Below are 24996 nucleotides of genomic sequence, written 5' to 3' on the forward strand. Positions count from 1 at the left end.
GAGAGAAAGAGCGAGAAAAAAGAGTGGGTGGAAAGTCACATAGGCGAATGGAAAGAGAATCAAAGTGAAATCGAAAAAGATTTTCGCATTTATGAATATTTCATACTCTTAATCGATTTATTCCTTGTAGACGACGAAAGCAAACAAACTATACACCATGTGCGCACACACAGAGACGTGCGCGCCAGAACAGATTTTATTCCTAACGATTTCAATGTATAACAACTCAGCTGCACATAGATTTGTCAAATCATTTTACGGCAGTAAAAATAATACTCGAGAATATAGAGTGTATTGAATTTGCATTTCAACACTTCGATCCGGGGATTTACCACCCCCCCCTCCCTCTCTCCCGATCGCAAAGCTACACCTTTTCGTTCGCTGCCGCTGCTGCACTCGATCACAGAGCATCATTTGCAACAGTTTATAGTGTGCATTCGTTGCGTGATGCATGCATGCGCTTTCACCATCATCTGAATGTATATCAAAATGTTTCATGATTCCAAGTAAATACCTTATATTATCGCAATGCTTTTCTGGCGTATGGATGAACGCTTTCTGAAATGGTTTGGCATAAATTCCAAAAAAAAGAGCAAAAACAACAACCAGTCTTTTCAATTCGGCGCACTTTTTTTCCCGCGTGGCCCAAACAATTTCAGGCACATCACCAGCAGCACACGCTGCAGCACGAAAAACCATTGATTTTGACACTCGTGCATATCAGCATTCAACATACAATATGCTTTTAGTCCATACAAACACTTTACTATTCGTCAGTTTTTTTTTTGTCGTCGTTACGATTTTTTTGTCACTTTCAGCATTTTCATGAGCCCTTTTTAACATCGAAAACTTGTATTCGACATTGAGATTGAGCTTTATTCTACGTCGATGCTGCCGTTGCCATTCGCATTAATAAAATATCTTTGGAAGGATTTTAAGCAGCGCGGTGCAAAAGTAAACCGATTTACTATGATGATAAGCACAATTCGATGCAAGTAAATGGAATATCCTTGGGCAAACATTTTTTTAACACACACACACACACACCCTGCTCTGCCTTCCCTCTTCCCGAAACAGAAAAAAAAAACTCTTGTATTCTGTAGATTAAACGGACGTGAAAAGAACGGAGAATTGTTGTTCACTGTGTGGCCGATGCACGTTTAAAAAGCTTATTTCCAATATAAACATCACGTCTTTCTTATCGCCATCGCGATCATCACATAACTTTGAGAGCTGTAATAAAGATCTGAATTGAGTTATATACGCGCTTGCTACCAAAACAGCTTCTAATGATTTATTATTGTAAGACTTATTGGGTTAGATTTTTTTTTTCGTTCGATATTCGCCACACACATACATACACACGTTGATTTTTGGTTTCGCCCTCGATTGAATTTTGACTTTGCGAAAAACGAACACAAATAAAAACCAATTGGATTTGGGAAAATTGAAAAGAAATGCGGAAAATAATTAGCCGCCGAGAGATTTTCAAATGTCGATTTAACATGCAAATCTAGTTTTAAAGTTAAGTAATATTTAATGGCTGGATGTTGATGCTGGTGGTCATTGAGCTGCGGGAATGTGTACAATGCCAAATCCAAACACACAATCCCATTATGAAATGGCAAAGGTAGAAAAAGTGAAACCGCAAGAGAGAGAGAGAGAGAGAGAGGGAGGGAGAGAGAGGGAGGGAGAGAGAGAGAGAGAGAGAGAGAGAGAGAGAGAGAGAGACATTCAAGCAGTGGGATTTGGTCGTTTCAAATGTATGGTCAAAGCATTTGGATGAAATTGAAAAAGATAATCATCGATTGCGGAGGTAGCGCACTTCTCTTCCATTCGTAATCTCATTCGCAAGAACCGCTCCACACCAAATTCTAACTAGGTAAGGTGTATGCACCATACATGCCCATATTCTCAAACCACTCCGAAATCCATGCAATTTGAATGCGTGCAAATGAAAATATCGTGTAGAAAAACGAAAATAGCTGACTGCTGATGAACTAGTGCGATGCACTTTCGTTTCATTAGTTTTGCATATTGACCGTAAAATTTTTGCAGACAAGCAATAAGTATGCATTATAGGAGCATTAACATTTAAATGAACAGAAATAAAAAGCAGTTACGGAATCTGTCAGATTTTGCAGGACGCATGTGTATGTGCAATGTGCATGTGGATGTGTAATGATACCCGGCACCATTGCGGAGCACCATTTTGCGACAGAAAGAGATGGATATTAAAATATCAGCGACTGTAACAGCGACCGTAACAGCGACCAAACAAACATGCCGAAACTTTCTCTCGACTTGCATACATCGAGTGCAATCACTTCCGAAACGGATGATAGAAATGAGGTGGGGTCATAGAGAGTTGGGATGTGTAGCGGTCTAAAAACCAACAATGCAACCATATTAAACCCAAAAAATCGGAGACAAATTCGCTGGCATTGCAGCAGCAGCACCGGAGTCCGGAGGGTGCGAGACACCAAAAATCATATCAATACGATTTCCAAACAATTTAATTTCAATGGCATGAAATGTGCTACATAATATAAATTGAAAATGATTATTCCGTATAGTGTTTAATGTGTGCAGTGTGCCACAGTTGTGCGTTTCGACTGCATGGAAAATGGCAGCGACAGCGGCAACAGGAGTAGCAACAGCAGTGTAGAGGATGAGAAAAAGAGATTTTTCTGGTGGCAAAAACACTTGCCAGCTGATGATGCATGTAGGCAACAACATACATGTTACACTATGTACGATTGTCGTGTAGCAGCAATTGTGCATGGAGCATAGCGAAAAGTGCAACGATCATTAAACTGGAATGCAACACGAATGGATGAAAAAAGTGTAGACGAAAGGAGTCGAGTGGATCCCAACATACAATGACCGCACCGAAGTATGCCATAAGTAAAATTGTAATTTTTCACATACACACCGAGAGAGAGAGAGGGAGAGAGAGAGAGAGAGGAAAAAAGGCAACAACACTTCGTTTGTTTCGCATTAAATCGTTTGTATAGTGTGCAGCAGTCAAGTTAATGTGAACCTTCAATTTCAGAAAAGCGAAAAGGATTCTGGCGCTGCAAACGATACGAAACGAAATACAGTGTCGATTTTGCAGCAGAAAAAACTAAACTTTTGCCGAAATAGACTTTAACAAATTGTATGTCGTCAAATAACCGCTTTAGCTCGAATGAGTTGAATTCAAGAGACACATTGATTTACATCGGTGATTCACATAATTGAGCCGCTTCCAAAATAAATCATGCTTCATACATAAATTTAACATCAAGCTCTTTATAAACTCTCCACTGTGTGGCATTCGCCGACGCAAATACCAAAACTGTCTCTCTCTTCCACATTCGTTCACTTACTCACTCTTTGCATTTTCATTCTCACGCTCCATCTCCGTCGCTCCTTCACCATTGCAATTCCAATTCCAGCTCTCGCTTTCGCACATCTCACACGAAATTATCCTTATAAATTTTGTACGAACAAGGAGATGGATATTAATATAACATACAAACCCGAAATGGAAATGATCAGATTGTTTTGCTCATAAATAATTCCGTTTTAGTATTCGAAGGGATTCATAGTTTTTCTCACAAACACAACCGACTAACTGACTGACTGGGTGGTTGGCTTACTTGTACACTGTTGCTATGATATGCATACACACACACACACACACACACACCAACGCAATCAAATTAAATTTTCTGCACAAGAAAGCTAATATGCGCATAATATAATTTTCTATAAATTTAAATTAATTGTAATCGTTCTTAAACATGGTATACAATTATTATTTAAACGGCGGATGTGTGCTCAGGTTCACATGCATGCGTTCCAAAAATCGACTGGAAAACTATACTATCTGTTTCTCTTTCGCTCGCTCTTCATCTATCCGGCTGCAAGTAGGATGACCAATTTTAGTGTTGGATGCGCGTAAAATGCTTCATTAATAAGTGCTTGTAATTCGATACATCTATTTTAATTATAATATTCCGAAATAATAATAGAGTCAACGGTCCATGTTATTAGTTGTTTGCGAATCGGGACGACATCCATCCACATAATCTATCAGGCCACTTGTGCGCCCCATAGAGTAAGCGTTTCAATTAAAGGTTCGATTGTCGGTTGTGATTTACAAAATCACAATGACTTGTTTTGTTCACAAAATGCTGCTAGTCGTTGCTACTTGCGGAATCCTTCCCACACGATTCCCACATTTTTCGGAAAATCGAAATATGGTGCAAAAATATAGAATGCGGTACAACACACCGTTAAAAATGTGTTCCAAATCGGGTTTATCATAACGAAATAATCAACCACTAAAACCAAGACTCCATCAATGTTCAGTACATTTTCCAAACCTAAGCTCAATCAGCACTCGATAATTGCTTAAGTATTTCGCCTTGAGCCCGTGCGCGCACACACTAACCAACCAAACCAAACCCAGTCAAAATCATGCCATTCGAATTGCTGCGTATGTGAATCACTATAAAGAAAATAAATCGTACGAAAATGTTTGATGAAACGAAAACATCTGAAAGTCTTCTTCGGCAAGTCGTTATAACGTTACTACCGTCGCCGTTTCAGCATCTACGACGAAGGGTGTTTTTTTTGTTTCTTTTCATGTGTATACTCGTTAAATGTGCATATATGTGTGTACGTCTATCACTCTGGGTAATGTAAAACCGTGTACTGCGCCATTACGCTATTACCGCGAAAACCATTGAAATGTTTTTAATTTTACGTTGAGTAAACATTTCAATGGAAACACACACACACACACATATCCAACACACATCCAACACTCATCATACGAAATTTTCACCGCTCGGATGCAAACCATTATCAAATAAGAACCATAAGCGATGTTCAATCAGTGTTCAATAAGTATAATATTAACATAGCATCGTGTAGTACAAACACACACCCACATCGCAGCACATTGCATTGGCAATGGCAATGGCAACGCCAGCGAGCATAGTATATGTAATGATTTAAACTAGGTTAAAGAAATTTAATAAAATCTTCGAAAGGGACTTTCCAAGGCGGTAATTTTCCTGTGAATTTCAATGGCTTAAGTGGCGCGTCGAATGGATCTGGTGTGGAAAGAGAAAGTGTGAGAGAAAATAGCACGGATCGACAACAGCACCGGCAACCAGCGAATGCAATCACAGTAAACGTTGAAATCATCGTTCACGCGATAAATGCGCCGTTTCAGAATATACATCCTATGTAGTATATGCCAGAGTGAACAATACACATCACCGATATACCAGACACACAGACGAACTACGTGTGAATGATGTTGAATCGGTTAAGTTGTGCTCAGCATAAATATGCATATTGGTATGAAATGGTTGGATTGGAATCGTGGATGTGGTTATCGCAAGCGATGATACCAAATGCGCATTTTCTGGTTATGAAATTAAGTGCTTTTTAGTTTGTCTTGAAAAGCATTTCTTTTTCATAACAACTCGTTGTTCCTAAAACACTTTGCGCGCTCTTTCTTTCTCTTGCTCCTTTTCACGTTCGATATAATTAAAAGAGCGTTTTCCTTTTGCGTTCGACAATCGAATTCAATTCGCCGCTGAACCGGCAGAAGTGGTGGCGGCGACAGCGACGACGACCGCCGCGCATACAATCGAAACGAACACACATAAATTATACGATTTCAATCTCAATACTCTAACGATAGATTGCAATATCGTTGGAATCATCCGGGATATGATTTTGTGCTGGAATGTGAATAGTTGATTATCGAAGTGCGTGCCGTACTTCAAAGACTGACACGATAATGAAATGGAGGCATTCTCCCTCCTTCTTGCCAGAGAAATGATTTGGCATTGTTTTGTTTGTATAAATTTCCATTGTGATTTCCAATGCGTTTCTTTCAATCAGCGTAATGATTGTTTTTAACATGTGATTCACGTTTTTGGCCTCGCGCATCGTTTCACCAACGCCAAATAAAAAGCAACTAAGCCAAGAGTGGGGGAGGATTGGCTTTTTCTCTCTTTTTTTTCTCGTTGTCATCGTCGTTCTCTCTCTCTCTCTCTCTCTCTCTCTCTCTCTCGGTCTCTTTATCTCGAATTGCGCAGAAGAATGGCATCAAATCGAATTAAGTGATAATTCGAAAAACAAATACGGCCGAATAAAAATCGGCGGACCTGTCAAAGAAACACTGAACCGAATAATGTAAAACAATCAAAAGCAAAATCATAAATTCATCTCACATGTAGAGCACACACATCGAAAGAGGGATATAGATAAAGAGCAGCAGCAGCAGCAGCAGCGATGGCATAAAAACATAGCCATAGCTCATTCTTATCGAATAATTTTTAATACACATCAGCTCCACGGCGGTAGCGGCAACATCGATGGTGATGGTGGTGGCGATGACGATGACGACGACGACGGCAACGGTGGAAAAAAATCGAGTTACGCTTGTCACAGTTGTGCATGTAATAAAGAACCTGAGTTAAAACATTTGCACTGCGAATTTTTGATTGATTGATTTGATTTTCGACTGTGTCAATTATCAATATTTTTATGCTTGTGATTTCCACTTCGTATACTTTTGCTATCTCGCCCAAACCACTTCGAAACATTTCCATTTTCGATTCGACGATTCTTCATGAGCGCTCATCGTGTGGATATGCGTGTGTGTGTGAGTGTTTTCCTTCTATGTTGACTTTTAAGCCATTGTAAATGAAAATCCAATTGAATCGCGTAATTTATCACCGATGTTTTTCATTATAAAACACACACACACATATGCAATCGCTGTCGCACAACGTTTTTTTTTTTACTTTCTCTCACACTCTCTATAATCATCTCAACCAGTTGGCTTTCGTGTGTGCACATTCATTTTGTGCCACGCATGAAATCGTTAATGAGAGCATATATGCCGCCACGGTTTTACCTACACCGTATAATAGTAAAAACAACGGAAATTACGCTTTATTTTTAAGCCATGCTTTTACCCTCTCGTTCCTCTAGCTCGTTCATCTCGAATTTGTGCACGAAAATGGAATATTTCATCGCTTGTATGCACTTCACTCCGCATCCATCTCCTGTCTCCGCGCTCCCAATGCAATTCAGTAAATAATAAAATTTTCAAACGACCTAACACGAGCATAAATATCCGTACGTAAATTTTCGCGCATTGATTATTATTTGCACAAGCGAAAGAGTCAAGTGATGGAGAGAAATCGAGTGTTGGAGCAAAAAACGAGCGAGCGAACGAGCGAGCGAGCGAGAGAATGAAAAAAAGAATATAGCAAATTCCCATATTTATTGCAGTGCAACGCTGGAAAAAACAAATCAGCAGTTAAAAAGCATCAAACACAAATCACACAAACTTGATATCGCGCGCACGAACAAAATCAATTTTTCCGATTTATTGACATGGTTATTCTTGCATATTCGCTCATCTGTACAGATTACCACTTTTATACACCGCATGAAATGATGTCGATTGGCAGGTCCCACTGCGAGCCCATCGTCCCCATCCTATCTAGATGAAAACGACGACGATGACGACAACAATGATGATGACAGACGACGAAAGTGACAAAGTCTCGCAAACCGGTGTGCGACATCGAGAAAATCGGAAACGTCGCTGCTTTTTCATAACATACGAAAAAACACGCACACAATTGACACTCTCAAAGAAAACACGTTGGTGTTTTGCTGTTGTCGCAGCGAGAATCGCACCAAGCATTCAATGAAATTGATTTGCCGATAAATAATAAATGTGATAACATCATATTTACATACTTTTGCAATGAATCATACTAGTATCAATGTGATTCATTAATTTTCGAGTGAAATTACGATTTCGAAACAATGCCACAATGATTCAAGACACTTATTTTCTTTCTTTATGTTTATTTGCAATAAATACACTGATTCAGTTGTATCTTTATGTGATGGAGCGCGTAAATGTACGTGTGTGCGGTGCGCGCACACGGCACCAATGGGAAATATGTAATAAAATTGCGGCATAGCGCAAAGACAAGTGCACCGTTCGCATACTCACATTGACAGAAAAGAAATGTGTGTTTGAAGTGTTCCGATTTTGGATTCGTATACGATTGAAATATTCGGCTTATCTATTTCTAGTGAAGCAATCAGTTACACATTGTAAGCGATGTATAGTCCAGTCATCCAGTCAGCTATTTCAACCAATATACATCAAAAAATTGTAGCAATCGAAATGAAAAAGCAAATCACTCCGATACGATAAACTCTTAAACAATTTCCTATTCTTCTCGGAGCCCCGTGTTTGTGTTTGCACATGACAGACACTTGGTACGAACATAATCTGGTGTACAGTTTTCTTTCAATTTTTTTAAATTTTCATTCTGTTTTCTCAGTACAACGAGAAAAAAAAGAAAATTCATTAGAATCAAATCAATTTTATATACTTCAATGACAGAGTTTAAGTTACATACGCATTGTGCAGTGAATTCAGACTGAATAATAACGCACAAGGTATTAGTGAACCAAAAGTGGATACTCATAGAATGTCGACAGAATATTTACGTGAGTGTTATCCGTTATTTTCCACTTGATTTTTTTACACTTCGTTGTCGCATCGAAAGAATCGCCTTTTTTCGGTTGATTGATTGTTAAAAAAATTTAATGGAGATCATCAGCACGGTGATAAATTGATAACCATAATGATTTATAAATGCGAAAAACTAGCTTTTGGCTGGGAGAGAGAGAGAGAGACAGACAGAGAGTTGTTGTTGCTGTGGTTGATGATGAACTTTTTACACCTCACAGTGTGATCTCTAGTGCGGTCGATCAACCGCATATAGTATCGTTTTGTGTCGAACGGCGTTGCATGCATTAAGTCGAGACCATTTTCAATGGTTTCATGTCTGCGCCGATGTGACATCAACCCATTAATTTGGCAAAAAAGTTTACGTAACGCTCAATAATGACAGACATTTCATATTTGGGTCTGATTGAAAACTTCGATTAATACATATTCAAGGGCTTTTGTGTACAGTGTTTATATGTTTGTGTTACTTTTTTTCTCGCTCATTTTATTTTCCTTGTTTTTGCTGCTGCCTTTTTTTCTCCCCTTCGATCAGATGACCGAATGAATGGTGCCCAAATGTTGATTGAAATTGAACCAGAAGTTGGATCGACAACAGATCCACTTATCACTATGCTCTTGGGAGCTTTTCGAATATTGACAGTTTTGAAATTTGTGTCACCGATACGAGAGTCTCGTAACGAGACACAGTTGCTCACATTATCGATGGTGCACAGAAAACTCCTCGTTTAATTCGCAAAAAAAAAAATTGCAAAATTTATTCGCTACAATTTGAGCGGTACCATACGAAGTACGAGTGTTTTAGAAATTGTGTAGTTTTTTAGCTTCTAAACAGACATTGATGCTGAAGCTTGGAAAATGTGTAAATTTTCCATTATTTTATCGAGAAAAAAACAAAACAAAATCACTGTCTCAATTGTGAACATCATGCCCGAAGGCCAGAAAAAAAAACAAGGCAACAAGTGATAAACGAAATGAGTCAATTTTATCTACTCTTCAAACTAATTTGTATCTAACTTCAACAAATTCGAAAAAAAGGTTGACCAATCTGAAAATATCGTTTGAAGTTGATGTTTTTCCTCGTTCACATGAGCTATGATGACGTTTTTTATTGCTATTGTTGGTGTTGTTATCATTGAATATATCGAGAAATCAATCCATTTAGCAATTGATGCAATCGATTTCTCAAAAGTATTTTAATCAGCAAAACTTTCGTAGGTCACACACTGATGTTAATGAAATCAACCCAAGGCAAATATTGCATGATAATGGGTTTATGTATCCAACATATTTCGATGTGAACAAGTCAGATTGATTAGTGTATGGCTCATCTATTTTGTCGATTACGAAGAATCTTTTGTAAACATTTTTTTTTTGTTATCATATTGACCCGCTTGAATTGTCAAAAGAAACCACATACACAGCCACATGTCAGAAAAAAATAATAAATAAACGATTTTAAGTCGAAAAAATGGAATTTGATTTCAATAGAGTGAAACAAATGAATTAGAAGTTGATTGTCGTGCAAATATATCAGGGTTTTTCAGCGGACAGATAAGATAAAATTCGTCAAAACCCCAAAGCTCAATACACATTCCAGTAAAAGTTATATACCTACACCATCAATCAATTTTTTTTTCGGTTGACACATCAATTATTAGTTGCTGGATGGCTTAACTTGAATGCATAAAATCGCACGTTCACTTCATTCATAAAGTATTCCATTCATTGTAAATTGCTTGTTGATTCCAGTTTGAATAGAGAAACCATATAGGTTGAGGCTGACTGTGAATACTCAGAATGGATATTGTTGTGCGCCGACAATCAGAACAATTAAGCCGAAGACAGTTAAGACATCTCTCGGAGTCGATGGACGATGATGATGACAATGATAAAGCAAACAATAAGAAGTTTCGTGAAATCTACGATTATCGCCGATGGGAATGGGGCAATTTACGGGTACGTTAACACGCTACTCACTTTGTTGTTGTTTTTACTCCTTTTTCAACTATTTTATGAATGCATTTTATTTTCAAAGGAAAAATTGTTTGTGTGTATTTTTTTCTCTGTTTCTATTATTCCCGTAGACGGAATGTAAAAACTTGGGCCTAGAAACGTTTTATCGAACGTACGTGCAACGATTGCAGCGCAGTTATTTGTCGGTGTTTTTTGTGATGCACACCATAGTTGGTATGGCTCATACAATTGTTTTAGTTGCAACACAGGTAGATTCAATAATATAGAGACAAATTCGCGTTTTTTTGTCATTTGTTTCGCTTCGTTTAAAACAATAATTCCGTTGAAATGCTCTCAATACAATTTATTTGCTTCACAGAAATCAGCGCCAATTAGTCCGGAAGTGTATTGTAACTTGGCGAGCATAATTGTTGTGTGGGTGTCATTGATATCGTCCTTCAATGAGCATTTAATTAAAAAACAAACTTGGATACCAAATTTCGGATCGGTGGCAACCGTCATTGGTCTGGTTATGTTGGATATCATCGTACCATTGTACCATTCTGTGATAACACGTGTGATACTGCGGCCCAGCTATGATGCTTACACCATTTTTGCAATTTACATATTCTTGCCACTGCCCGAGAATTTGCACAGCGTCATTTTGGCAATGGCAACCACATTTAGCTATTTACTGGTGACACATGTTATGACTTATCGTGTAGACGAGCATGCCGTAATCAAAGTAATTAACTTCTCGATGAATTTCTCAACAATTTTGCCGATTATTTTAGGAATTCATGCATTTTTTTGCCTATTATTTCTACTGCATCATCATTTAGACATTCACCGATTTGGTGTATTTGCTCGCTGTCAATTTCTTTGGAGTGTATGTACGTTTGCAGAATGAGGTGGCAATCCGAAGGGCATTCCTTGACCGCAGAGAATGTGTCGAAGGGAATTTGCTGTTGCGGTATGCTCGAGATCAAGAAGTTTGTTGAACATGTTTTTTTCCCTCTATTTTCTCTTTTCCTTCTACTTATTCCGTTTACTGTCCTCCATGATACTCGATTTAAAGCCAACGTGTCTTTTTTTTATTGTATTGGATATTGATATTTTACCCTTTTATGTTTGTTGTAATGTCATTATGTATGTGTGTTTGTTTTTTTTTTCTCTTCTCGGTTCGCCTTTTGTTTGCAGAAAAATTTACTGCTAAGCATTCTGCCAGCGCATACGGCATCCGTGCTTGAGAAAGCCATCCGTGGCATGATTGAGAAAATTCGACAAGAGAAACACGAATCAACACAGGAATTAAATGCCAAGAGGTAATTGATTTTTTTCTCGAAATAAACGAAGCGAAAGTGTTTCGTGTAAGAAATGTAATTACAAGCACACTTGCAGCACAGCCTCGATATTCCGATACCGAGACGTCAATGGCGTGGACAACCAATCAAACTTTATATTGAGCACCATAAAAGCGTCAGCGTACTTTATGCCGACGTTGTGAATTACACATACATCACGACTCAGCTACCGGTTAAAACGTTGGTCGACGTTTTACACGAACTATTCGTTAAATTCGATCAGGCTTCCGAGGTAAAGCTTTTTTCACTTTCTTCTCCATGTTGTTGGCCGCATTGTTATTGTTCGTTTATGATTCTATGAACTTGCCACTCATGGAATTTATAATGGCGATTAATTGCATAACGATCTGTTTGCAGGAGTACAATGTTCTGCGCATAAAATTCTTGGGGGATTGCTACTATTGTGTGAGGTTGGTTTTCGTCTATTAATTTTACATCAAAGGGTTTATTTTGAATTTTTGTTGTTGATTTTTAATCATTTATGCAGTGGTGTTCCAGAACCGAATCCACAGCATGCGAGGAGTTGCGTTGACTTGGGGCTACGAATGATTCGTGACATTCGTGAGGTACGCGCCCAACGAAACAATCTGAATATTGATATGCGAATTGGCGTTCATTCGGGCTCAATAATGTCGGGTGTGATTGGCGCCTGTAAATGGCAGTATGACATTTGGTCGAAGGATGTGAGCATTGCAAATCGATTGGAAACAACTGGAGTGCCAGGGTATGTAAACCGCACGTACCCATGTACAAAACTGCACTTGTGCGCAATGTGGCACTTTGGCCAACCCACATTTGTTCTTTGGTTTATTCAATTTAAATTTCCATTTGCAGCAAAGTTCACATCACTCAGCAAACACTTGAATTATTAGAAGACCAATACTTTTTCGAACCGGGCACGGAAATGGCAAAAAAAGATCCCGTCCTCATCCGAAATAACATTGAAACATTTTTGATATCACCGCAGTACTATGGTGGTGATTTTCACGTAAGTTACTGGCAATGCATTGCAATGCATTCACTTTATAGCTTAAAATTGTGTGCACAAATTCAATTTGAAAAATGTTTGCATTCAGTATTACAGTCCGGACGAGCTGAACCGAAGGTATTCGTCTGGCGTAAAACGAATGATGAGCCGGTCAACACGCAATAATGTAACGTATTTTGCCCTCCCCCTCTTCACAGGAGGCAACAGTGCTGATTCTGATTATTATCATCGTAGAATTAATGTAAATGTTCTCTCGTTTCCATAATTTATAGAAGAAACTATTCATTGACTGTACGCTGCATCGAAATTACATTGGCAAAAATTTTATGCAAAATTCGATGGAACAGTATATGCAAATCATGAAACAAACCAATACCGAAATGGCACTGGAGCTGGACCGAATGCCGATTGGAAAATTCCAGTGAGTGTTGCATTTGGTATTTGCGGGCTGGGCTGTAAATAATATGCAATTGCTTTGCAATGATTCGGTTTAACTCTCTTTTATTCATTTTCTCTCTCTCCCTCTCTCTCTCTCTTTATTTCTCTTGTGCTCATCGTATTTATCTCTCTCGTCAGTTTCAATCACTTGTTTTCGAGTCGTCGCCGTGATAGCTGCGAGGATGCCGAATACGAGCGTTCGTCATTCAGCAGTAAGGTCTCGACAATTCTATTGCGATTTCGCAATAAAAAGTGGGAGATGTCTTTTTTACATGAACAAGATTTAATGCTCAAGTACAGCACATTCATGTGCTTCATCGTTTTCATTGGAATCATCGTGGCGCAGGCACTGAATAATCCGTAAGCATTTTCAAAATTCACACCATCATTGCACATCACTCACTTTTATACAGCGTTACACTTTTTTTTATTCATTGATTTTTTTTCTTTCGTTTTTGTTGTTGTTCGTTTTTTTCTCGTTCTCTTTCTCGTTCGATTGGTTCTTAATACAGTGACGGTTGGAGCTATTGGATGTTGAATGCAGTCGCTTTTTTAGTTTTACTTTTCTTCTTAGCGATAACTTGGTTTAAAAAAATCTGGATATTGTTAAGGCCAATAAACGAAGACGATCCAAACTTGATTGAATTGCCAACCAACCCATTTTTGAGATACTTATTCAATACATCGAAGAGTGTCATGAGCAATGCTGTGGCTAGAATGCTGATTTATTTTGTGTCAGTCTGCGTGCTTACGCTCAGCGCCTTAATTCATTTAGTAAGAGGCAAATGCGGTGCTAGCACCAGCAATATAACGTTTCTTTTTATTTACACGCGATTTTCGTTTTTTTTCTCTCGATTTTTATTCATAGATTGGATGCGATGTAGCTAACGAATGTACCGATGAGGATAGTGAAGTGGATGTCGTTGTGCCACCTAAATATTCACCGTGCTCAAATCAATGGGTAATTTCCGAACTCGATTTTTGTCATTTAATTTCGAAAAGTTACTCAACTCAGTCTCTCTTTCTCTGTTTCCTGTTTTTATCTCTCTTTTCTTTGGTTAAAATTCTTTGCAGGGCATCACGCAGAGTTTAATTATGGCCATTTGCACTAACTTTTTGTTTGTTCGCATCCATTTTGTCCTGAAATTGGTTGTTGGCAGCTTAATTGTCGGCTTTTATTCATGGATAATTTTTGGTCCATATGATTTTTTGTTTGAGGTAGGAAACACAAACTAATAGTCTCTTTTTATTCCACTCATCATTGATTTTTAAAAAAAATTCCCTGTAGAACGGGCCATCGATAAGCGCTTCTCTAGATGCAAGAGTTGGACACATCCTCATTGTTATCTTCATTACGGCCTCTTTGCACATGGTTGACAGACAAACTGAATACATTACTCGGGTTGATTACACGTTAGAATTTAATTGAATGTTATTTATTATGTTTTTGTTTTTTGTTGCGTCAATTTTCGTACCGAAAATTGCGAATTTTTCTTCGAATATTCTTTTTTTTTTTCCACACTCTACAAAAATAGATGGAAACAACAACTTCAGCAGCGTCAAGAGGAATCAGAATGTACGAAAGACACCATTCGAATATTAGTGCAAAATATTTTGCCAGCGCACGTAGGTGGGTTCATTTCGCACTCATACTGTCTGAAGTGAGCCTGAAAAGGCGCTTTTGTGCGATGTGATGTTAAAATTAAAACTGTATTGTTTGACCTTTCGCAGCTGAAATTTACATGAACCGTCAAATGAAGGACGAATTGTATTACGAGGAGTATGATAATGTTGCAATTATGTTTGCAACCATCACCAACTATGACATCCAGTCTGATGCGACAGCGGATATTGAACGAAATATTTTAAGCATATTAAACCGGATTATTTGTGATTTCGACGAAAAGCTATTATCGAAAACTGGCCCATTGAAATTAGAAAAGATTAAGGTATCGGGCTGGACGTATATGGTGGCATGCGGATTGGATCCAGGCCGTAGTGATTCATCCGGATCAAACAGTGGCTGCAGTTCGCCCAATCAACGTACGTCATTACTGTCGAATGGCCGTAGGAGTTGGAATACATTCAATTTCAGTAAGTTGGATTTAAATCTAAGACAACACAGACCACTAGAGAGAGAAAAGAGAAGAAAACACCACCACGACTTCAATTAAAATCCGAAAAACAAAAAATTTAAAAAAAAAAACGTATTTCCAGAAGCTGTACCAAAAAGTCCAAAGAAAAATCCAAGATACGATCCATCGAAGCGAGAACGAAAACAGAGCGGCAGACAATCGCAGAATGTTGTTTACGTATTAACCGAATTCGCACTTGAGCTTATGCGAATACTTGAGGCATTTAATACGGAGAACTTTCAAAGTGATGGAAAACTGCGAATTGGTGAGAGATTTATTCTTTTAGCTTCTTCTTTTTTATTCTTTTCTCATGTCTTTAATACTACTATTATTCTGCGGTTCTCTTCTATTTTCGCCCATGTTTCATTTCATTTCATTTCATTTCATTTGGCTTTTTAAACAGAATGCGAAAGAATGAAGAGCTGAAATGAAATGAAGAAATGGAATCATTTGCTCAAAGACTTATTTTATTGGCATTGATTACAGGAATCGCTCACGGCAAAGTGATGGCAGGCGTGGTCGGTTCGAGTAAGCCGCTTTATGATGTATGGGGCAACGCAGTCAATATGGCGAGTCGAATGGATAGCACGGGTATTCCGGGTAAAATACAGCTTACCAAAGAATCAGCGGAAGAATTACAATCGTTCGGCATTCGCTGTAAATATCGTGGTGAAACGTTTATTAAAGGCCGTGGCAACATACCGACCTACTTTGCGCTCATTAATGAACAACTCGAATTCGTGAAAGAACCACAACCAGTGGAATTACATCACTTCGATACACATTTTTAGCAAATAAGTAGTTCATCATGATTATTTCTTCGATGAAGAGCATTTATTAGATTTATTTTAACTTGCACAATTGGACGAACGAAATGAGAACGAGAAGGAGAAAAAAGGAGAGATGCGTATTCCTTGTCAATCTGATATATTGAGAACGGAAGGCAAAGAAGTAAAAAAAAATATGTTTTATTCAAGTGTTTTTGTACGTATTTTCCATTTCAGCGAACCGATTTTTCCTATTTATCTGAAAAGAAAATGATTTAAAATTCGAACAAAAGAGCATCTATTTCGAAATCAAATTGGAAAGTGCAAAGCAGAACAACGGAAATGAGTTTAGAAGCAATTGTATTTATTTACATGAATCCAAAGTGTGAATGCAATTTTAAATGTCTTTGAGTCACATTGGAACAGTGTGTTTTTGTACGTTCATGGAACCTTTAAATCTTGATCAACGATTGTCTAAAGTCTAATCACTTGACATGTGCATGCTTCAAGAGAAAGAGAGAAAGAAGCGAGAGAGCGAGAGTTTCAGCTTTAGAATTCAGAAGCAAGAGAGAAAAAAAAACGCCCGAATCGATGCTACGCAAAAATATGCTCTGAGGTTAAAAGTACTTTGCAAGCGTTACATGTGAAGTGTTTTGTTTATGTGCCCGTATATTTTACTGCTACCGCACACTTTACGAGTACATCCATACAAAATGTTGACAAACGAAGCGATTGAAGTGCGAAAAACAAAGCATAAATCGTCTGACTTATCAATGGAATCGCGTCGAATTTTGCCATCTATAAATCAATTGTGCTCACATCCATACACACCAACAGACACACACATGCACGAAAGAAGAGCATTTCATTTTGTATATTGAACGCCACAAGCCATGCATAATCTACAGCCACATCTAAGTGTTGGACGCTTCGACTTTGATTCAATTACATTGCACAGGGCGATTAGCGTGTACAATGTACATACACACTCAGTCATTGAGCCAATAGCAAATGGACAAAGCAACGGTAGAGGTTTTTTTGTGTGTTGTTTTATTTTTGTGTCGATATCATCTGTGTATAGTGTATGTGTACGCTGTTCTGTCAAGCTATTAAATTTGATTACTCCATCCTGGCCGATTAGATTATCGATGTTTGTGTACGATTTCTCGTCGTTTTTCGACAACATTTAAATCGCGTTGTAACATTTGCAATACGTTCTGACCGCTGTGTGCATTCCAGTTTGTGACAAAGTGTAGATATAAGTATATAAAAATCAAAAGCAAAATCAAAACAATGCGGTTGATGGAAAAACAGTGGATTTTATTTGTCATTTTTCAAGCGTTGATCATAGCATGTGTACAATGTGAAAGGTATCAAGTGATAACGGTACAAGAGCCGGCATACGAACCTACTTGGGATTCACTTGATTCAAGGCCATTGCCATCATGGTATGATGACGCAAAAGTTGGCATTTTCCTACATTGGGGCGTCTACTCTGTACCCACATTTGGCTCTGAATGGTTTTGGAAGTATTGGCGTGATGAACACGTTCCGTCTTATGTGGACTATATGACGAAGAACTTTAAACCAGGTTTTACTTATCAAGAGTTTGCACCACAATTCACCGCGGAACACTTCAACGCCGACGAATGGTCCAAGTTATTTGCGGAGAGTGGAGCCAAGTAATTGCTGCCGGTGTAAATTGATTGAATGGAAGTGAGAGCTAACTTTGTACTTTGATTTTCTTATTTCTTCACAGATATGTGGTTCTGACAAGCAAACATCATGAGTAAGTATTGAAAATATTTCCAACTTTGATGTAACGGATGTTAAAGCAAAGATATAATATAGTGGGTATGCCCTGTGGCCGTCCAAATATTCGTTCGGTTGGAATTCCATGGATGTTGGCCCGCATCGCGACTTGATTGGTGAACTGTCCAACGCAATCCGCACAAATACAACGCTTAAATTCGGACTGTATCATTCGTTTTACGAGTGGTTCAATCCGATGTTTCTGAGTGATAAGCAAAAAGAATTCAACGATAATCTGTTTGTTGTGAACAAAGTGAGTACACGAACCATTTGCAATTCATCCCCAACGAATTTTGCAGATGGCAGCTCACCCTGCATCTGTGAATCGAAGCTTTTTCCCCCTTATGGCAACGTCACCTATCATTTCAAAACGGAAATTCACCATATTTCGGTGTTCGTATTTATGCTCTAGGTCATGCCAGAAATGAAAGAAATCGTGAACAATTACAAACCAGCAGTATTTTGGTCAGATGGCGACGAAGAGGCGTCAAGCGAATACTGGGATTCAACTGGTTTTCTTGCATGGTAACCAATAATTTGAAAAATAATCTTCAAATAGCAACCTGTTTACTATTATAAATTGGATTTAGGCTTTACAATGAGAGTCCAGTCAGAAATACTGTAGTCGTTAACGACCGTTGGGGAAAAGGTGCTGCATGTAAACACGGCGGCTTTTACACATGTGGCGATCGATACAATCCAGGTATTTAAACAGCAGCAAATATTTGAAGAAGATTATTAATAGGATTGATGTAATGTGTGCCTCGTAGGTGTTTTGCAAAAACACAAGTGGGAAAATGCGATGACGATTGATAAAAAAAGCTGGGGCTTTAGGGCCGATGCGAAAATCGATGATTTTCTAACAAAAGAAGAGTTAATAAAAGGTAGATATTTTGCGCTGAACAAATGGTTCTTCGGTTTATTTAAATAAAGAAATGAGACGTAGAATACTGCCAAATGAATAAACAATGAAATAAATTCTATTTTAGAAATCGTGATCACTGTGAGCACAGGTGGAAATATTCTAGTGAATGTTGGACCAACACAAAATGGTTTGATTCAACCGATTTTCGTTGAACGCCTGCGGCAAATGGGTAGCTGGCTTAATATAAACGATGAGGCGATCTATGAAAGTCGTCCATGGATTTATCAAAATGACACAGAAACAACTGGTGTCTGGTACACATGCAAATCAGAACAAACAGACCGCACAACTGTGTATGCAATCGTATTGGACTATCCGTATGATTCAGCCGGCAAAAATCTTTATTCGCTTGGCGGCAAATTCGATGAAAATACCAAGGCGAGAATGTTAGGATATCCAAAAAATCTTAAAGTATTTTCATTTTATGATTCCTATGGAAGTTTTTACTTTTATTATTTAAACATAACATTTAATCGTATTGCTTTGGATATATTTTTGCAGTGGTATGGTTCAGAGGAGTCAATGTACATTGAATTTCCCAATAAAGCACAAATCGATAAATTGGGCCTGCATTCAGCATGGACAATAGCAATTAATTTGCCGAAACGTTCTTAATGCAACGGAACTTTCTACACTGACACTGCAGAATTAAATACTAGACTAAGATTGAATCGAATGCTTGTGACTTGTAACTGGAAACATTTCTTTAAAAAGCTGAAAATAAATTGATGAGAATTATTTCTAAAACTATCTATTGCAAATGGTTAGGCTTTTAGTTCTTATATAAAGTGGAAAATTTCAAACGTAAAGCCGTTACATAGAATATATGTGCCACCTTTTATATGACATCGCCGTTTCAGATTTGTATCATGGACAAGTGCTTAAGACGCATTCCAACGCAAATATAATGCAAGTGGAGACACACACGGGTGTAACTTCTTCTTCTTCTTCTTCTTCAGTTGAATCTATATCTATTTTTAAATTATCTTTCGATCAGAGATTACTATGGGATATTTTTATTCATATGGAATAGAAATATCGCATAAAAATAAAAGATGTTTTTCACGTGTTGCGTCCAGCGAAACGCATAAATACACAATAGCGATTCTGCACACAGAGACTCACTGTTTTTTCGTTATACTCTTCACACTTACGATGAGCTGCGCGGAGCGTACATACACATGTTTCGCTCACTTCTATCTTTGAACACTCTTCGTGTGTCAACACAATGTCTGTGTGTGTATCGCTTGTGCCGTCGTTTGTAAACGACGTCAATGAGCTGGGTACGAAGAGTGTCGATCGAGAGAAAAGAGCGAAACATATAAATGCATGCATCGCGCAGCTCATTGACGTCGTTTACAAACGACGATACAAGCGATACACACAAAGACATTGTGTCGACACACGAAGAGTGTTCGAAGAAAGAAGTGAGCGAAACATGTGCATGCACGCTCCGCGCAGCGCATCGTTAGTGTGAAGAGTATAACGAAAAAACAGTGACTCTGTGTGTGCAGAATCGCTATTGTGTATTTATGCGTTTCGTTGATCACAACGCGCGAAAAATATTAGATATTTTTGGACTCTGAACATTGAACGCCGAACGCAACGCGTAAAAAAAAAATGTTATTTTTATGCGATATTTTTATGCGATATGAATAAAAATATCCCATGGTAATCTCTGCTTTCGATACATACTGTGGTTTCATTTTTTTCCCTAAAGCGTTGGAAAGGTGTAATGAGGGCGATTATTAGCAGAAAAAACTAGAGTGAAGAACTTTGTTTATTCTGCTTGTTCTTGTTATTTTTCTGGATGACATCTGTTTCTATAAATTATTTGGTTGTTATCACAAAATAACAAAATTCAAGTCAAAATGATTGTTTCTGTTTGCATTCTTGCATAAAAACACCGTTTTTTCTTCAACCATTGAGTTTTACTATTGATAACTGAGATGCATGATTTCGACATATTTATAACATTTCTGGGAGTTTTGAATATTAAACAAATGTGAAAACCAAATAAAAACTGACAACTTCGATTACTGTCTGAATATATGGCATTTTTATCAGTATTAGAGTTTAGCCTGCAAAGAGGTCACACATGTTCTGTTTTTTGTATCGAATGAACAAACTCAATTCTCGTGCCGAAAGCAAACACATAACATGGGAAATAAATTTAAAAAAAACAGTTCGGGGCGATGTAAAAATTACTTAGAAGAATGCAAAATAGACAAATTGAAATCTCTCTAATTATTTTTTTTTTTAAATTGATACCACAAGTTTTGTGTTCATTTTCGGCACGAAAATTGAGTATGGAAAAGTTTTTTTTATTTTATATCAGCTATTTTGTAATAGAATTTGGCAATAGAATTAACAGTCAGTCTATGTTCTTTCACATATTTGATTATCAATGCGATAAATTTAAAAACTCAATAAACAGTTCACTTTTCCGCAAATAAATTCATTTTATTTTATAACAGCCTTTCTGATCATGAAAATAGTAAACAGTACTTAGTACCTGGGGACTAAGTGCAATGTGTCCTACTTTTAACGGTCGAACTAACACAGACGCGTGGTTGTTACAGCAAACTATGTCCATGATTCTCTAATTCTCCAACCAGTCTCCAGGTGCCAATTTATTTCTCTTGTTTGACGTGTTCTATCTGTTTGTACAGACGATCAGAGAGGCTGATTTTATAAAAAGGCTTAGTGAATTGCTGGCATCATATAATGTCATTGATATCAAGATTTGCTATATGTCGAAGTTTAGCGCTAACTTGGGGATGAAATCGAGGCAATTTGAAAAAAAAATCGTTTCTTAGTGAATTGTCGAGGCGAGTTTGACTTATTTCAAAGCACTAGGGCGCTGTCGTCACTCGTGCCTACTATCGCCGGTTATGATTAAAATCGCATCTGTATTGACATTGCAAAAAAGGGTGACACTGAAAATGTTCAATAAATAGAACCACACTTCGTTATAGGTTCTCAGTTAGAATTATCGCTCGGTTCGAGTTAGTCGTATTACCATTGATCGGAATAGACGTTAAGTTGGCAAAATTCAAATCTCTTTTAATCAAAATTGATTCTTTAGCTGGTGAACAATTGTTGACGGAAAAACCATACAATTTTTTTGGTTTTTAAAATCAAATTTAATGCTGATACTCAGAGATTTTTAAATTTTACATACGATTTTCTGAATGTTTTTAAAAATTTCCAACAATCAGTTGAAAATAGTGTAGAGTGAGTAAGACACTGTACCACCCTGTAGCCTTTAGCCATTAAACTTGCTGTTTCATTCGAACTGATTAGATAATGAAGGTTTTGTCTATAAACAATTTTGTATAAACTTCAATGAGCTACTGCACATTCGGCAATTTGCTTGTTGTATATATAGTTCAGTTAACTGGTGCGTTCGGTGTGATCAACATTTGAGCATTGTCAAGTGATAAAATAAGAGAGAAATAGAAGAAAGCAAAAAAAAAAACTACGATGACAAAAAATCTGGTTTGGTTTTTTGCTTATTTGGCGGCATTTGTGATCAACTGTGTTGTGAGTCAAGTGGTAGTTAGTCGAACGGAATACCAACCGACATGGGATTCACTAGATACACGACCATTACCGAAATGGTATGACCAGGCAAAAGTTGGCATTTTTCTGCATTGGGGCGTCTACTCTGTACCAACATTTGGATCTGAATGGTTTTGGACGAATTGGCGTAGTGAACGCATTCCGTCTTATGTGGACTACATGACAAAGAACTTCAAACCGGGTTTTACTTACCAGGAGTTTGCGCCACAATTTACTGCCGAACACTTTGATCCCAACTATTGGGCGACTCTATTTGAACAAAGTGGAGCCAAGTAATCTTTATACAAGCCAATTTATCGGGATAAATGACTAATTTCTATTGCTTTTTTTGTGTGATTTAGATATGTGGTCTTGACGAGCAAACATCACGAGTATGTTTCAATTTCATTCTTTCGTTTTGTTTTCCAGTCAATTCTGGATTAATTTTTTTTAAATCTAATTCTCATTTGAATTTATTTTCAGTGGATACGCTCTTTGGCCATCGAAATACTCATTCAGCTGGAATTCAGTGGACGTTGGACCGCATCGTGATATCATTTCCGATCTTGCCACTGCAATTCGAAATAAAACATCACTCAAATTCGGTCTCTACCATAGTCTGTTTGAGTGGTTCAATCCAATGTATTTAAGTGATAAACAAAAGACATTCAATGATAATCTGTTTGTTGTGAACAAAGTGAGTATCAACACCATTCCAACGAATTCGGTCGAAAATCTCAATAGATGGCGCTAGCGATAAAATTTCGAATTGAAAGTTCAGTTTATATATGCAAGCTTGTCAATTCAAATAGCTGCTATCTATTTTGTCGATTTTTTTCGTGAGTCGTCATATTCAATTTTTCGAATGTTTTATAGTCTATTGAATGAATAATTCTATACATTCGTCTAGGTAATCCCTGAAATGTTGGAGCTTATAAATACATATAAGCCAGAGGTGCTTTGGTCGGATGGTGATTGGGAAGCAAAGTACGATTACTGGAATGCAACGAGTTTCATTGCATGGTAAGGTGGAGAAATTTTCCGTACATCAAACACGTGTATGAGCCGCATTTTCCAATTCCAATAGGTTGTACAATGAGAGTCCAGTGCGCGACACAATCGTTACAAATGATAGGTAAAATAGGATTGATGGTGAATTCATTTACCTTGTTATCTCAAAACTCCACTATGTACCCGGAGAATTTCATTTACCTGTCATTTTTCACAAATTCTATTGATTTAGATGGGGTATTGGGACACTTTGTAAACACGGTGATTTTATTACATGCTCAGATCACTACAATCCAGGTATCTTCTACAAGCATGCCACTCAAATCTATCCATGTTATATTTATGAATGAATCTGTTGTTAGGCACACTGCAGAAGAAAAAATATGAAAATGCCTTCACGATCGATAAATTTAGCTGGGGATATCGGGCGAATGCGCGACTTGAAGATTTTATGACCCAGGAACAATTAATCAAAGGTAATAGTGATTTTAAATAGTTTTAAAGAAATTATTCCAATGTAATTTCATCATTAGAAATTGTGGTCACCGTAAGTACCGGTGGAAATGTCCTGGTGAATGTTGGCCCAACACAAAATGGCTTGATACAGCCGATATTCGTTGAACGTTTACTCCAAATGGGAAGCTGGCTGAAGATAAACGGCGAAGCGATTTATGAAAGTCATCCGTGGATTTATCAAAATGACACAAAAACACCGGATGTTTGGTACACAAGCAAATCAGCAGATGCAGACCGTACGATTGTGTATGCGACTGTGTTGAAGTATCCTTATGAATACGGTGAAATAAGTCTTTACTCACTTGGTAGCCAATCTGAGGTAGCTGAAGTTCGAATGCTTGGTTTTCCTGGCGAGCTTGAAGTATGTTTCAATTTCATATTTTTCGTTTTTTCTTTCTCTGTCCGACTAATTTTCATTCAAATTTATTTTCAGTGGTCTGGATCAAATGAAGCAATGACTATCCGATTTCCGGATAAAGCACAAATTGATAAATTGGGTCTTCATTCGGCATGGACGATTGCAATTAATATACCGAGAAAAATCTCAAACGATTTGATATAAATTCAAAAGACAGCGAAAAAATTGCATGAAAAACCTCTTTTATGTCACAAACAAAGTACTTCTTCTGTCTGAGTGGAAATGATACGTTTTTCAGGAAAAATAAATTTTATTCAAGAGATAACACTCCTCATTTTTTACGAATGATTGTGAAAGAAAATTCAATGTGGAACCAAAATAGACTTTTGACTCGGAAAAAAAAATTAAGATGAAATCGATCGATAAAAGACAGTCAATTCTAAGAAAAATTCAAACGTCATTTCGACCGTTCTTCTTTTCCATATTGTTATTTGCTTTAATTGAATTGTGTATTTGCAAGAGTCTCCCAATTTCTTTCATTAAGGGGTTAAAATTCGAACAATAAACTTTTTTTTCATCGAAAA

General features: G+C 37.6%; 3 protein-coding genes across 6 annotated transcripts; all 3 read left to right on the forward strand.

Annotated features, from left to right (window-relative positions):
- The first annotated feature begins 8137 nt into the window (after window positions 1-8137).
- LOC129578055 (adenylyl cyclase X E-like) lies at window positions 8138-16436 on the forward strand. 3 transcript variants are annotated; one of them, XM_055466115.1, is made up of 22 exons: window positions 8139-8322; window positions 8450-8556; window positions 10331-10537; window positions 10666-10803; window positions 10914-11279; window positions 11377-11526; window positions 11735-11859; window positions 11941-12130; window positions 12256-12308; window positions 12386-12622; window positions 12733-12886; window positions 12975-13052; window positions 13159-13307; window positions 13463-13684; window positions 13837-14098; window positions 14193-14285; window positions 14399-14542; window positions 14613-14737; window positions 14860-14954; window positions 15056-15418; window positions 15542-15724; window positions 15946-16436. In XM_055466115.1, exons 3-22 carry the CDS (start codon window positions 10379-10381, stop codon window positions 16248-16250), a joined length of 3591 nt encoding a protein of 1196 aa, XP_055322090.1. In that variant the 5' UTR covers window positions 8139-8322; window positions 8450-8556; window positions 10331-10378; the 3' UTR covers window positions 16251-16436. The 3 variants fall into 3 exon arrangements, with proteins under 3 accessions (XP_055322091.1, XP_055322090.1, XP_055322092.1); XM_055466116.1 differs by having other exon boundaries at window positions 8138-8556; window positions 15545-15724; window positions 15946-16431; XM_055466117.1 differs by lacking the exons at window positions 8139-8322; window positions 8450-8556; window positions 10331-10537 and having other exon boundaries at window positions 10666-10768; window positions 15946-16416.
- Window positions 16437-16467: 31 nt separating this feature from the next.
- On the forward strand, window positions 16468-19724 carry LOC129578058 (putative alpha-L-fucosidase). 2 transcript variants are annotated; one of them, XM_055466126.1, is made up of 8 exons: window positions 16468-17908; window positions 17986-18015; window positions 18078-18291; window positions 18451-18563; window positions 18629-18741; window positions 18809-18922; window positions 19028-19374; window positions 19465-19724. In XM_055466126.1, exons 1-8 carry the CDS (start codon window positions 17520-17522, stop codon window positions 19576-19578), a joined length of 1434 nt encoding a protein of 477 aa, XP_055322101.1. In that variant the 5' UTR covers window positions 16468-17519; the 3' UTR covers window positions 19579-19724. The 2 variants fall into 2 exon arrangements, with proteins under 2 accessions (XP_055322101.1, XP_055322100.1); XM_055466125.1 differs by having other exon boundaries at window positions 17400-17908; window positions 19028-19724.
- A 590-nt stretch (window positions 19725-20314) lies between these two features.
- Window positions 20315-24996, forward strand: LOC129578059 (putative alpha-L-fucosidase). The gene is made up of 9 exons (XM_055466127.1): window positions 20315-22820; window positions 22890-22919; window positions 23011-23224; window positions 23438-23550; window positions 23615-23662; window positions 23771-23835; window positions 23901-24014; window positions 24072-24415; window positions 24488-24996. The coding sequence occupies exons 1-9, from the start codon at window positions 22450-22452 to the stop codon at window positions 24614-24616; spliced, it is 1428 nt and encodes a 475-aa protein (XP_055322102.1). The 5' UTR covers window positions 20315-22449; the 3' UTR covers window positions 24617-24996.

The sequence above is a fragment of the Sitodiplosis mosellana genome, unplaced genomic scaffold (genome assembly GCF_009176505.1).
Source record: "Sitodiplosis mosellana isolate CC-2019 unplaced genomic scaffold, AAFC_SMos_1.0 Smas_scaffold_6226, whole genome shotgun sequence".
NCBI lineage: Eukaryota > Metazoa > Arthropoda > Insecta > Diptera > Cecidomyiidae > Sitodiplosis > Sitodiplosis mosellana.